We start from the raw sequence: 14693 nt of genomic DNA, 5'->3' as shown, positions 1-14693 counted from the left end.
GTGAATTTGAGGTCAGCCTCTTCAACAGAGTGAGTTCCAGAATAGGCTCTAAAGCTACACAGAGAAACCTGTCTAAAGAAACAAACAAAAAACCCAAAGAACCAGGTGATTGACACTAAATATCAGAGATAGATTCATATGTTAGTTTCACGTTAACAAAGATAGTTCTTGGTGTAAACTATTCTCTTAGCATCCTTGAGGTCCTGTTTTCAGCCATAGTAAATGAACCTTGCAGAAGTTAAATAATGTGTTCAAGGCTAAGCAACTAGTCAGTGCTAAGCTGGGTCGTGATTGCCATGGGACCTTGGCACAGGTGATATTAGCTACCAGTAATCTGAGTAAGAAATTAAAATGTTGCTTCATATCTGTAGACCAGGCTGGCCTTGAACCCACAGAGATCTGTCTGCCTCTGCCTCCCAACTGCTGAAATTAAAGTGTGCCACCACCACCCACTGAATGCTTGCTTTTGAATTATTATTTTTAAATAATTTAATCATCCCTTACCCCCATTCTCTCCTCTATTGCAATTGAAAGATTTTTCCATTTGAAATATTAGATTAAATAACTGTCATGTTTGAGTAATCCCAAATACCTAATAATTTATTATGTAAGAATTACATAAGAATTTATTTAGAATTACCTCAGAATCTTTCTTGTGAATTTAAAATAAACCCTGACAATGTATGTCAAGAATGTCTTTACCCATTCCATATATTTTAGCAACTAAAGTCCACTTTTTACATAGAGGTTTGCTTTGGTTTCATCTCTTTGTTTTAACCAACAATGACTTGATTGTGCTTTGTTTTGTTTGGGGGTTTTTAAGTCTCTTTTTTTGTTTTGCTTTTTTGTTGTTGTTGTTTTTGTTGCTTTTTTTTTTTTTTAGTCATTTCTTTAAAGCCATTTTTACTGGGGACATAGACACACCTTCTGTAGGAAAATGACTTTAATCCATCCCAAATTCTGACAGTTTAAGATTGCAGTTTAATGTTCTGAGTGTCTGGGAAAAGTCACCAGAAAAGAAATATTTGCGCCTGGATTCTCCTGAGTGGTTTTCTCCTGTCTGCTGTCTCCTAAGCCTGAACACCTCCCAACTATGGTGTATTGAAAAAGACAGAAGCTGTTGAAGACTATAGCAACTTCTAGGAAGATGCTCACAAATAGGTTTAAACAGATGTGTTTTCCTCTGACTTTTCTCTTTTAACGTAATTTGTTTTCCAACTCTCCATCTAAGTCAAGGATAATTTTGGGCTACTAATTGAATCTTCTGGTCTTGTTATTTTTATTGCATTATTATTATTATTATTATTATTTTATTGGTTTTTAATCTTGGGTAAAGGCACTCCGCGCCCTATATTGGATGAAGATTATTTTTTGATAGAGTTACAAAATTGTACAATTGTAACCTAAAGTGACTCGGGACCATTTGTTGCTGTTCATGTGACAGTGAGTAATGGATCATCAGATTTCATTCAAGAAGAGAAAGTTAGTACTCACGCCAGTCACTGCTTACTCTGATGAGAGTGGATTGGAATGCTTTTCAATTGGGTGCCTAATTTTTAAAACTTAAATATATGACTCCAAAATGTGACGTTGTTAACAGACATTTAACTTTGGGTAATTATACTCCAGCTAATTACAGTGTTTCAGTTGGGAACAAGCTACTTCTAAAAATCAGTGCAGGAGAGCCAGTGTCAAAAGTCTCAGTCCTAGATACAAATTTGTTTAATGACCTCAAAACATAAGGCTTTAAAGAATATGGTTACCTACCTCAGGAGGATTTCTTTTGAGAACAAGATTTTCATTTTCCAATTGAAAGCGCTTGCCTCTCTCATCTCTAACGGGGAACCTACTGACCATTGCCCTGGACTACACCTGGAAGCAGGGTGGTCCCTGGAAAGGGCCCTGAAGCATGCGCAGAGAATTGCCCACCTTGCTGTTTCCTAGCTGCATTCTCTTGAAAACTTAACGTTGGGTGGGGAGGACGGGACGGGATGTAGGGGGGGCGGATGGGAGACAAAGGATGGGACCCTGTCAATAGGCTTTTTCCTGTTTGGGACTTTGGAACAAATCCTACATCTTCGTATTTCAGCTGTGATCCATTTCAGCCACGTAACAATCTGTTAACTGAACACAGCTAGCCTGTTTTCAGCTCAGTCACAATGCCAAGACGTGGCTATGCTGCGTTCCTTCTGTACCATTCTAACCTCCACCGTGAGGGACCGAGCTACTACAGGAGCTCTGGAACAACCCAAACGGGTGGTTTTCGCTCTGGATTCCCTGCCTGTTCGTGAATGTCTTCCTGGAAGCAAACTGGGGCTCACTGGTTCAGCTGGTATGGCTGGCCAGCAAGCCTCCAGGACCTGTCCTTGACTCTCAGTGCTGGGATGCCCAGAGCAGGCTTTTTACGCAGGCTCTGAGTTCCAAATCACATTCCTGACTAAACCGTTCCTCATGGTCTTAAAAGTTTAAGTTGGGAAAACCTATTGAAACACTAACTTTTTATCAAGTTATTGTTTTACAGGATAACATTAAATCTTGATTTCAGGCCACTGTGTGTACCATCGTCAAACTGAAATATCATCCCACATCATTGAACGTTTGTGGGAGCTTTTGGTTTTGGTTTTTGTTTTTCATTGGTGTGTGTGTGTGTGTGTGTGTGTGTGTGTGTGTGTGTGTGTGTGTGTGTGTGTGTGTGTGTGGTTTAAGTCTGGTCATATTGTCATCGTATCTGAGAGGCTGCCCTTCTGTCTGTGTCTGTCTTAGGTTAAGGGTCTGTGGTAAAATGTGGCTGGCTCACCAACAAAAGCCATCCAATGCCTGCTTTTGAACAACTTCAAGTAAAGAAGTGCTTGAGCCCCCTGAAAGGGTTGATATCCTTGGCATTTCCACAGTTTTGATGTGGAGGGTGTTTCTTACTCAGTGATATCCCCAGCACAGAGCAGAGTAGCTCATGCTTGGAACCATTGCGTACAGAAGTGCACAGTCTATGAGGAATGTTGTAAGTGCCTCCTGACACTCGAATACAGGTTACATCAGGACCAGGTTCTAGTTCCTTGGTTCCTAACTCAGTGTTTGGAAGAATGTCTGGATATGTAGTAAGCACTTGGAAAATATTTGTGGAAATCAAGTGCATTGATCTCGGTTCCCTAAGTTTCAGAACAATCCTTGCCTTTATATCATGTTATCTGGTGATTAATGGAAATGAAAGTCTGCCTTAAGACCCTCATAGAAGGAAAAGATGGTATTACCTTTACACACACAGACACACACACACACATGCACGCACTTCCCGTACCTGAAAAGACTTATTCAAGAAAGGAAGTTCTTAGGAAATCTTTACAAGAACATACTGGTTTACTTCAGTCTTTGAGTCATCTCAGCGTAAACATCTACAGCCTCCTCTCACTCCTTGGTAGTAAGTATCTCAGGGCAGGTGGCAAGTCAGGATCTTGCTGACTTAGAGTCATTCAGCACCTGTGGCCGTGGAGCACTGCCTGGGAAGCAGAGTGAGCCTTGGTGTTTTTGGCCCCGTTTTAAATCAAGATGAGGTGTATTTTCAGAGAGCGATGTGCACGTATAAATCACCACCTAAACACTTCATCTGGTCTTGGGCAGTCTTTCCCTCAAGGAGCTGGATGCTTTTTATAGGAGATGAACTAATTAGCTTTGACCCCAGCTTTGTGAGTTCTTGGGCTGGTGAGTGACTGCTGTCATAATGCCCTGCCTATTTGCAGCGCTGGATCCTGATAGAACATGCTCTACAGTGCTTTTCGTTGAGAATTAATGTGCTCACTGGATGCCTAACTACGTCATACTTGTCTTTATTCTGAATTTTGTAATATTCTGGTTTTTTTTTTTTTTTTTTTTTTTGGTTTTTCGAGACAGGGTTTCTCTGTAGCTTTGGAGCCTGTCCTGGAACTAGCTCTTGTAGACCAGGCTGGTCTCGAACTCACAGAGATCCGCCTGCCTCTGCCTCCCGAGTGCTGGGATTAAAGGCGTGCGCCACCGCCGCCCGGCTGTAATATTCTGTTTTGTGAGCTGTGAGGGCCCATGTCTCCACATCCAACTTCCGTGGCATGCCTCATAAGTCCTTCTGCATTCTCCTAAGGTTCACAGAGATCCAGCAAGGCAGGCTTTTGCAGTGCAATGCGGAAACGTGTCGCTTAGTCCCTGGATTCTGGGGAGAAGAATTAGCTTCCACAACTAAGCATTTTTAGGTAACACAAATGCTATCAGCTGTCCCCTCCTCCTTCAGGAAGTTCTGCGTGGTCTTGACCCTTTCCTCCCCTGTCTCTTTCCTCTCGCTCTTTACCTTAGGTGTACCAGAACCTGTCTCTGCAAGCAAAGGTCTGGAAAAAGGAAGGTCTGACTTTCTGTTCTCAGTTAACATGCACAGGAACAGAAGCATACATACACCTTCAGCCTTACGTAAAACATGATTTTGCACACTAGTGGAAAGGGTGAAAACAGTGAAGTCACACCCACAGGGAGCAGCAGCTTACACTGGGTGTCTGGGAGTGAGGGCCATCAGGAGATTAGCATCTGGGTAAGAGCAGCGCGCAGCAGTGCACAGCAGCCTAGGCTTCGCAGCCAGTGATGCTCAGCTTCACATTAGCCTCTTCTCCATTTCTTGCCTGTCCCATGGAGAGAGCGCCTCTTCATGCCATGAAATATGCACAAAATAACTTCGTTCAGAGAATGACCCTCATCTACCGCCTGCTAATGTGAATCTCAGGCACTGACTAAACATACAGCCTTTGGAATCTTCTTTGATTCCAGTTATTCTTTCTAAGAGATGGGATGAGTGAAAGAAACAGTCCTGAGAATTACGTGATCATCTTCATCAACAGCTCTTTAGGTCTATCTTCTGGTAAGAGAACTAGCTAGAATTTCTTGGGCATGAAGAAAGAAAGCAAATGCTAAGAGCATGAACCCTTTTGGTGTGAGAAGGTAATGATTTTAATATTTAGCAATATTACATACATAGCCAGCAGATGTATTAACTCAGAAAAATAATAGTTTCTCTTTTAAAAAACGAAAAAACTTTAATCTAAGGTTATTGGGATTTTTTACAAAAATAGTAGCACATTTCTTTAAGTGATTTGCACTCAGTCACCGAGACACCAGAGCTGCAAAGAAATCTTCCTGGCCTCTGCCTGCACAAATCTATGACCATTTAAAAAAAAAAAGTTTATTTTCATATTTACAGAAGAAATGTGCTGATTGCTTCTTAAAATTCCCTTTGGAATTCCACAGTGACACTATTGTTGAAGTCGGGAACATTTCAGATTGAAGAAGGCATTTTGGAAGCAGCTTGCTAGGCACCTCAGGTCACACCACTACACAGTTCTGGGTCCTCTTCTACAGACCGGTTTATCTCAGAGCCTCGGGAACTTCCACCTACAAAGACAGGGTGTGGCCTTTCAATCAAGCAACAAGAGTGTTCAAGTAAATCACCATCATCATCACCGCCACCTGTAGGGTCTACCTTTAGCACTTTTCTCTGAGGGGAATTTGAATGTAGATTATGATCACCGATTGGACCCACATTTATAAATTTGGTAGTAAATCATTTGCAGTTTTGGGGTGAAAATTCTGAGAAGTGATGAATCTTTTCAGAATGCTGATAATACTTTATTTTGTTTTTTTAATTAGGGAAATTGAATTTTTGCATGTTGGAGTGTCATAAAATGATCCCGGCTGAGATAATAAGTTGGCACGAATGGAAATGTGTTCATTCTCTCCCTCAATGTACCCACCCCTCCTAATGCTGACTGACACTGGGCATGCTTGCTCTCACATGCACACATATTAAAAGATTCGTAAGAATTTGGAGAGGTGGCTTTGATAGCATCCATCCATGGAGACTGATTCATTGAATCAATTTCACCTTAAGGTTAGTTCCAGGGTGACTTACCCTCCGGAGCTGTCTTATGCTGCTCCCCCGAATGGCTTCCATGAGGTTCTCATGAGCTGATCTCTGAGGGGTAGAAGGTCGGGAGCTGTCTTCCATTTTCTTCTCTTGCACTGACCTCAGAGAATTCTTTATTTCCTTCAGGATGTTGTTCGGCTGTTTCTTAACCTTCTTCCCTTTTTTCTTTCGCTGTCCATTTTGTAGGGCCCGCTGGGCATTTTCCTGTTGTTTAATGACTTCTGCAATATTTCGGGTGATGAGCTTTTTCTCTGGGAGTGGAGGGGGAGGGGGAGGAGGGGGAGGAGGCAACAGGTGGGGAGGAAGAGGGGGAGGAGGGGGGGGAGGGGCTACCGGAGATGGAGGTCTGCTTCTCCCAGTGTGGACTTTCTTGGAGACTTTGGGAGATGACCAGGGAGACTGCCTTGGAGAGGCATACGGAGAAGAGCCTGGCGTCCCTCTTTGCCAGACTTTGGTCCTAAGAGCGGCTCCTCCGTCGTACCCCTCTTGCTGTTTCTGCTCCTGCATGCGCTTTTGCCTCTGCTTATCCATATTCCTTGTTAAAATACTGGTCATACTCATCCTTGGTCCTGGGAGCTCAAAATGGTAGCCCAGCCTCAGCAGCGTGGTGTTCTCCTTGAGCAGCTTGACAATCTCCATCTCCACCTGGGAGCCCATGATGTGCCTCTGGTTGTGGAAGCGCAGCTCGGTGAGCACCGTGTTGTGCTGCAGGGCTCTCATGATGGCCAGGATCCCCTTGCCCGTGATGAAGTTGGACTCCACGTTGACACTGGTGATGTGCTCATTGGTCTTGAGCATTTCTGCGATGGCTATCGCCGCGGCGTCATCCGCGTGCGTGTTGGCCAGACTGAGCGTCTTCACGACTGTGTTTTCCTTGAGCGCTTCAGCAAAGCGGGACAGGGTCTGTGTGGTGATGTTCTCGATATTGTTCAGATTGACTTCTGTTGTGTCAGGGTCATTGTTTTTAATCTTTTCCAGGGCGTCCTCAATAACAGTGGGATTTCCACAAGGGTGAATGGCGGCGGGCGACTCTGTGTTCCTCTGTGTCCCTCCACTGTTGCTATTGGTTAAATTTATATTTTCTATTTGGCTTTTAAATGTCTTTGGCTTGGAGTTATCTGAATTAGCGCTACTGTAGTTTACAGTTCCATTAATGTGTTTTGTGGCTTCAGGTGTAACTTCCTCTTCCTCACTGTCTTCTTCCTCCTCTTCCTCCTCTTCCTCTTCCTCCTGAGACTCCTCTTGCCCCTCCTCCTCTTCTGTACACACCTCCTCAGAGACTTCGCTGTTGCTTTCTGTGAAGATTAGTTCTTCCTCACTCTCTTCCTTGTCTTCCTCTGCAACCTAAGGAGTGTATTGACACAATTAAGGTTTCCCTGCAGGCACATTTATGAGTTTACAAAAGTAACATAAGTACCTCAAAGGTCCTGGGGAGCAGGGTTAGCAAGCCCTTGGTTCTCACCTCTCTAGTTCAAGTGGCCATGGTCATTGTTTGGTTGCATAACCACTAACAGCTTTTCTGTAAACATTTATCTTCTATAAAAGAGCGGGCTTTTTTATTTATTTTTTTTTTTATTTTACTGAATAAGAATATGTGATCATTTTCCTAGTTTGAATACAGAAGTCAGAGCTTCAACTTTGGAAAATGCTGGATAAATTTTTCAACACTTTAGGCATAGTACGATGTTGCAACAGATAAATGTACTTGCAGCATAAGCCCAATGGACTTCAATCCCCTGGGCTTTTGACCTGTACATGTGCCATCATAAATGAAATAAGAAAATATGAAAATTTTAGTATGTTGACTTCACGACTTATTTTGTTCCAGTTTTGCAAGTCTCTCTGGATTACACTGTCCTTTCCTATTTCCTACCAAACAAGAACAACAAAAATAAACAATATGGCAATGAATTCCCTGCCCTTAATGCTCAAATTCCACCAAGCCTGTTGGCACACACCTGTTATCTTGGCTAATTAGGAGGTTGAAGCAAGAGGGTAGTGAGTTCAAGGCTTGTCTACAGTAGAGAGAGTTCAAGGTCAGCCTAGGTAATTTAGTGAGACTCTGCCTCAAAAAGAGGGCCCAGGGCTGGGAGCATAAGCCAAGCAAGAGTGTTTACTCCCTGAATGTTCAGTCAATTACAGATGTGACCAAGTCAAGGGCCCTCTGGCCTGTTAGTCTCCATAAGGAGAAGCAAATCTGTTGTGTGACGGCACCCAGCACAAGCATGTGGAAATGCCACACTCCCCTAGAGTCGCTGATCAGGGCAGACCCAAAGCTGCTCTCTGGGAAAACAAGCAGTAAACAAAACCGCTGGTGGATGCCATGGTAAACCCTAAAGCATGACCGCCTGCAGAAGGCTGGGCTCCCTAGATCCCACCCAGCAGTGCTGCGCAGTAGCAGACAGCCTCAGCAAAGTTCAAAGCCGGTCTTTGCCCAGCCGACGCTTTAAACGTAATTAGCATTTGTCCCTTGAAAAAGGATTTCAGGTAAACAGGATTTGATTCTAGCTTTGTCACTTCTGTTCACAAGTCCCTCTGCAGACTCCCAAAAGACTGCTTTCTCTTTGTCCTGTTTTCTTTTATTGGAAATGCCAAGAGCGTCTGTTTTACTCTCTTGAGAGTCTTTCTCCGTGTCTCTTTCGAAGCCCCAATGGCCCCTTTTCCCTCTACAGCCTCTTCCATCCTCTACACTGGGAGCACTTTGGGCGCTGCTGTCTGTGGCATGTGCATGAGGATGAAGCTTTGGAAAACACTGTTGGTCTCCAGGTTTGTCTGCCAGTTGTCACAAAATAGCTTCCAGTTAGCTACACTTGTTTAGAGTGACAGGCACCAAGTGATGGCCTGGGAAAGGGTCAGCCTCTCCTGGGATGACCTGTCCAGTCTCAGTTTACTTGATATATTAGGAGAAGAAGGGAGAGGGTGTCTGTCTGTCTGTCTGTCTGTCTATTTGTTTGTCGAAGGGGTGGAAGGACAGGAGTCACAACTCAATGATACCGAACACCATGCAAAGCATGGCTCAGTTAGACAGAGTTCTGACACCCCAACTGAAGTCACTTTGTTTTGTGTAAGTTCTCGAAAGTGGGGTCTCCATCAGTTGTCTATGGGTGTGTGCTGTACCCTCGTGTTTTTGGACTGTCTCAAAATCCAGAGTAGGCTGCCTTTCATATGACCACAAAATTTCATCTCCTTTAGTACTTAAAGATCTTTAAAGAGCTCAAGAAACTAGACCTAAACTCTAATTAACCCAATTAAAAAATGGGGTACTGAACTGAACAGAGAATTCTCAACAGAAGAAGTTCAGATGGCCAAAAGACACTTAAGGTCACGCTCAACCTCCTTAGCCATCAGGGAAATGCAAATCAAAACAACGTTTAGATCTTTAGCCTCTCTCTACAAACGCCCTTCCCCTTCAAAATCCAGCTGGAAACCATGTCAGTTCTCTAGCAACGTGAGCTGTTACGTAATGTCTGTCAATGCCTCTTCTCGGAGGCTGCCTTTTAACCCTTCCTGAAGTAGTCCCTGAGATGTCTGCATTGACACTTCTCCCAATGAGTACAGCTCACACTTTAACTGCTTGACTGGCATTTTCTCCATAGACTGAAATGGGTGTAGGCCCGTGTCGTTTTCTCACCTAGCACAGTGCCTAGCGTGTTAGAGAGGCTCAGTAAACATTCATTTACTGCATGATCTCAGTTCACACTGGTTAATAGCATCTCATACCTAGAGGAAATACTGATAAGGTCAGGTGGCATAAGGTGACCAACTGCCCTGGCTATTTGCCCAAGCCTGGGGGTTTACCAAGATTAGAAATTTTCTAAAGCAGTCCAGGGCAGTCTGAGATTGCTGATCACCCCAGAAGGGGAACATATGGGAGAAAAGACAGCAGCAAGGGGAAAGGGAAAGATCGGATGGCCCACAGGGTGATCGCTGCTCCTTTATGAATCAGTCCTACACCGGAGAGAAATGCTCCTTCTCTGGTTTCCTACATCTGCTGCTTTGGAATTAGGTCTGCTCCTTTGGGGAATGGGGTGGAAAGGTGGACATAGGGAAAGGTGGGAGATAAGGTGGGAAGGACTGAGCAGACAGAATGCAGATGCTGGTGAACACAGAGAATAAACAGAGCAACAGCCAGGAGACAGCCAGCCACTTCCGGTTATCTCCACAATACCATCATGGTTGTAGGGAAGCAAGAGGCTTGGCTTTCAGCTCTGGTCCTCGTTCTCCATGTCAAGAACTGGTTGACTTTAGACAAATCATCTGGCCGTTCCGGGTCTCAAGAAACTGCATCGTTCTTATAGTCCTAATGTTAGCATGTGTCCTAAATTGCAGATGGGGTTGCCAGACCCCAGCTAGTAGGGCCTACCCTGATAGTTTCCCATCTGCATAGCCTGAAGAGGCTTAGAATTTGTGCCTTTTGAAGTACCAGACCATGTTCCTCCTGCTGGGCTGGCACCAACACATCTGAAAAACTACCTTCATGCCAAGAGTCTCTAGTTTCAATCCCAACTTGACAGACAAGCTGCTACCCTCACACAAGTTCCTTAACTTTTACTGGTCCTGGCTCTCAAATGCAGAAAGGTAAGATGAGATGCGATAAGGTGAGAAAAACCATTGGCCCTTGTGCCTTAGCCCTGGCAACTGCCCAAGTGAAGAGAACTAAACCATTGCGTGTCTAGGGTGCCTAGGGCTGAGGTAGGACACATTTATGTCAACCTAGATGAAGAAAAAAAAAGGCTGTCACTCAACAGGTGCTACACAGACTGTTCCTAAACCTTCACAAAGCCAGTAGCCTCACCACCCCCATCTCATCCAGATCCCGGCTCCTTCTCATGGAACCTCTTTGTGCCATCGTCTTTGAGACAAGCATCTGCTCCCCTCTCTCCTCAGCTGCTTGGATGTTTTCCCTGCGGGGGTGGGGGGGACTGGATTTACTCCCTCTGTCAGTCAGCCCACTTCTGCTCAGCACCCTTGTGACTGCAGAGACAGCTGGCAGGGACTGTGAAGTGGGAGAAAAGTGAACCAGCAGAGAAAGGAATCAAAGTTCGTAAAAAAGACAGCCTCTCTAATTGGACCGATAAGCCATTGGCAGGATCAGCAAAACCTTTGGCAGCATGAGGTGGGTGTCAACAACAGCTGACAAGAGGCTTTGCCCTTCGGTTCTCTCTGCTGTCATAACATTATGACATTAAAATGCCTTTGTCCTGTTATTGTTGTAGGTGCCTCTGTGTTCTGGCTTCTTAGGGATAGTTGCATTCTCAGCTTGGAGAAAATTATTTTTAGCAAAAATAGTTAAGACGTCATTCTATTTCATCAGACTGTTGACTCTTATTTGCATTCCAAACAAACAAACAAACAAACAAACCAAAAACAAATAAGGAAACCAATCAAATCCAACTTTTAAATCACGGTCATGGAAGAACTGACTAGCCCAGATCCTCACTGGTCATAAGTGTTCCCTCCTCGTCTCTCCCTCTGATTCTCATGACTCTCATGACTGCAGCCACAGTGGCCTTGGAAGATCCTGGCTTGGTCCCAGTGGCCCTTCCGACGATGACTGACACAGGCTAAGCTCACACGTATCTTGCTACAAATGTGCACACAGCTATCACCAAGATCACCACAGTTCCCACGTTAGTACTGCGGCAAGCTGGCCACCATGAGCCAGTTTATTTTTGTTATAAATGATTTCAGTGGCATTCACAGGCTCTTAAATAGTTGTTTGTAGTCTGTTTTTTTTTCTTCCATGAACTCAAAGTTTCTTTCCTATAATAGCATTCTGCCACTATAATGACTTTCCCAGAGGTTAGTCTTTTGAACTTCCTTACAGCGATGACTCATTGGGAAATTAAAAATGATTCTTGCCTGGGCAGCACACATGGGCTTCCTAGACCTGAGCTCTCCAACATAAGCGTGTTTCCTAGTCTCCAAATCCCCTTCAAAGAGGAAGATTGTCATAGATGCGTCTGTGCGTGCAGGCTTAACCCGCATCCTTGGTGAGTTTTGTCATTTAGATTCTATGCTAAAAGCACGTGTTCTCTTTGGGGAAAGCACAAGAACTTGTCAGAATCTCAATGGGGAGGGGAGAATCTTATTCACAAAAGAAAGAAAAAATGAACTCTCTCAATGGACACACGGAAAGAGAATCCTTGAAGGAACAATTGTCTGTACAAACTCTAACAACTTAAGGAAAAACAGGAGGAGCAAAGAGGAGTCTTGACTCTTATTTCCTTCCTCGTCCCATAGCTTTGAACTTGGGCATTGGAAATATAAAGCTGCCTTTACTGCTGCCATTATTGCTGTTAAAGTATCAAGAAATAAATCTACTTAACTGAAGGAAAATTGTACCAGAAACATGCTACGTGACATCAGCGCCTCAGAGTATTTGATGAATCATTCAAACCAATACTCTGTGAAACAGTTTCCTTTCCAGGTTCCCATTTTTAATCAATAAAACTACTCTCACCAAGACCATTTTGGCCCGGAAAATAGTGCAGTAATGGACACAATTGGGGTATAAGAAAATTTAAATGATGAACACTGGGAAGCTGTGTTCTCAGAAAAGAGGGGTGTCTGGCTTTGGAGTGGGGGTGGGGTAAGGAGAATGGGCACAGCCAGAGCACAGTCTTCAGAGCCTACCTTTCCACACTCCCCAAGCCGTTCCTTCTCCAGAAGTTTCTGGGACTCCTTTTCCCAATAAGCCATCAGCGCCTCCCTGCTGAAGTTCCCTGTGGGGGTTTTCTCCGTCAGACTCTTTTGCCTCATCCCCACAGGAAGGGTTCTGTCTGGTTCAATGTCCTCCAGCTCCCTCTCAAGCTCCTTAAGCTCCTCAGCCGAGAGGGAGGCCAGAAGTTCATCCTCATCGATGGATTCATATTTACTAAGCCCCCTTCTGTAGCCAAATGTAGACATGATCCCAACCTCGTCAGACACCCCAAAAGCTTGAAGAAGCAGGCATTCAAGGCAAGCGGAGGCTGACCGGGAGGCAAGTGTCAGGCTGGTCGGCAGCTGGCGTGAGGAGTGGCCTCAGGAGCCTTTTAAGAGAGGTGATGCAGGGCTCTGACAATGTGGAGAGGCTGAAAGCATGGGCTGTTTTAAGCATCAGACGTCAGCTAGACATTTGAACACAAAGAATGTCACATCAGTGGTGGATGGAGGTCTCAGAACCAGCAGGGATTATTCACACAGTGGCCAGAGCCATATTTAGCTGAGCCTGATAGCCGGTGAGGACAGGCAGAGTGTTTCAGATAGGAGTTGACATGATTCTCCCTACTCTGTGCTCAACCAATGCCGGGGAAACTTTGTTTTGAAAACGTCTTGTCACAGACACTGCGGCCATGAACGGATTCTTTCAATATGAACCCGGGTGGTATGATGAAGACAGAAGCTATGATAATACAGGAATTTATAAATTAGCATGCTTTGTGGTATGTGAAACCCTGTCATACAGTCCCTTAGTTGTATGTACTTTAGAATTACAGTTTGACCCTCATTTACAGATTTTGGCAATTTGAGACTGAGAGAGTAAGTCAAACACTTTAAGGCTGACAGCTGGAAGGACGAAAGGAATCTTCTTCACGTCACCAAATGGCTGCCTTCTCCTTCCTATGTGAGTAGAAACTGGATTGTTCCAATTTACTAAAGAGTTACACTGTGACAAACCAACGCTCAACACTCTTTATATTTTATATCATTTAATCCCACAATCATATGAGGAATTATTATCATTGTCCGTATCTGAAAAGCGTAGACCCCTGAGAGGTTGAATAACTAGCTTAGGAAAACAAAGCTAAGAAGTAGAAAGGTCTAGAATTTGAACCCAGATGGTATCTGAGCTGAAAATTTAGAAAGACATTAATTTTTAATTATACATATGCATTCATTCTTGAGATAGTGCTATATTATCTATGGAGTTTGTAGAATTTCATGCTAATTTGAGAATACAGATGTATAAAACCGTAGTGATAAGTGTGCATAGAAATATGCATATGCCAACACATGCATAGCATATCATATTTATTCATTCAGCTGAGCTGCTGTGACTATTTGGGCTGTTTCTAGGCGTGGCCTGTGAAGAATGCAGCCAATGACACTTACCTGAAAGCCTTTGAATATTCATACTGTTTTTATTCCTCTGTAGTAGAAACGTTAGGTTGTAGGGTAAACTCACTTTACTCATCCATGAATACCCAACTGTGGGGAAAGCTCCAGTTCCCTTACATCGCCTGTTACTGTTTCTTTTCCTAGTCACAGCCGTTTCAGGGAGGACAAAATGGTGGTCTTCAGCTTCCTAGTTACTAATGATGTTGAGTGTAGTTTCATGTGCTCATTGCCCTTGATGACATACTCAAGTTTTGTGCTTATTTATATATTCAGTTGTCTTTTTACTAAGCTGTGAGCTGTTTATATATTTGAGAAACAAATATTTAATGAGACAAGTGATTTGTATATATTTCCTCCCATTCTTTGGTTTCGTTTTTAGTGTTTTTAGAAGAGTGATATTTTTCTTTTTATTTATTTATTTTTTATTTTATTTATTTATTTATTTATTTTTTTTTGGTTTTTCGAGACAGGGTTTCCCTGTAGTTGAAGAGTGATTTTTTTTAAATGAGGTTCACTTTATCAATTTTTATTCTATCAGCTGCTTCTTGGTGTTTATAGTTAAAACATTATTTCCTAATCCCACTGTGCAAAGATTTATGCCTATGTTTTGCTCAAAAATTCAGATTGCTTTTTAGATTTAGGTTTATGAACCATTTTGACT

The 14693-nt window shown here is 43.5% G+C and overlaps 1 protein-coding gene across 1 annotated transcript; it reads right to left on the bottom strand.

Annotated features, from left to right (window-relative positions):
- Window positions 1-5178: 5178 nt before the first annotated feature.
- Lmod2 (leiomodin 2) lies at window positions 5179-12841 on the bottom strand. The gene is made up of 3 exons (XM_038319961.1): window positions 12565-12841; window positions 5918-7269; window positions 5179-5400 (listed from the first exon to the last, which is right to left on the bottom strand). Exons 1-3 carry the CDS (start codon window positions 12839-12841, stop codon window positions 5374-5376), a joined length of 1656 nt encoding a protein of 551 aa, XP_038175889.1. The 3' UTR covers window positions 5179-5373.
- Window positions 12842-14693: the final 1852 nt, after the last annotated feature.

This window comes from Arvicola amphibius, chromosome 2 (assembly GCF_903992535.2).
Source record: "Arvicola amphibius chromosome 2, mArvAmp1.2, whole genome shotgun sequence".
NCBI classification, from domain to species: Eukaryota; Metazoa; Chordata; class Mammalia; order Rodentia; family Cricetidae; genus Arvicola; species Arvicola amphibius.
The sequence above is the reverse complement of the archived record's forward strand: the minus strand, read 5'-3'. Positions and strand labels throughout refer to the sequence as shown.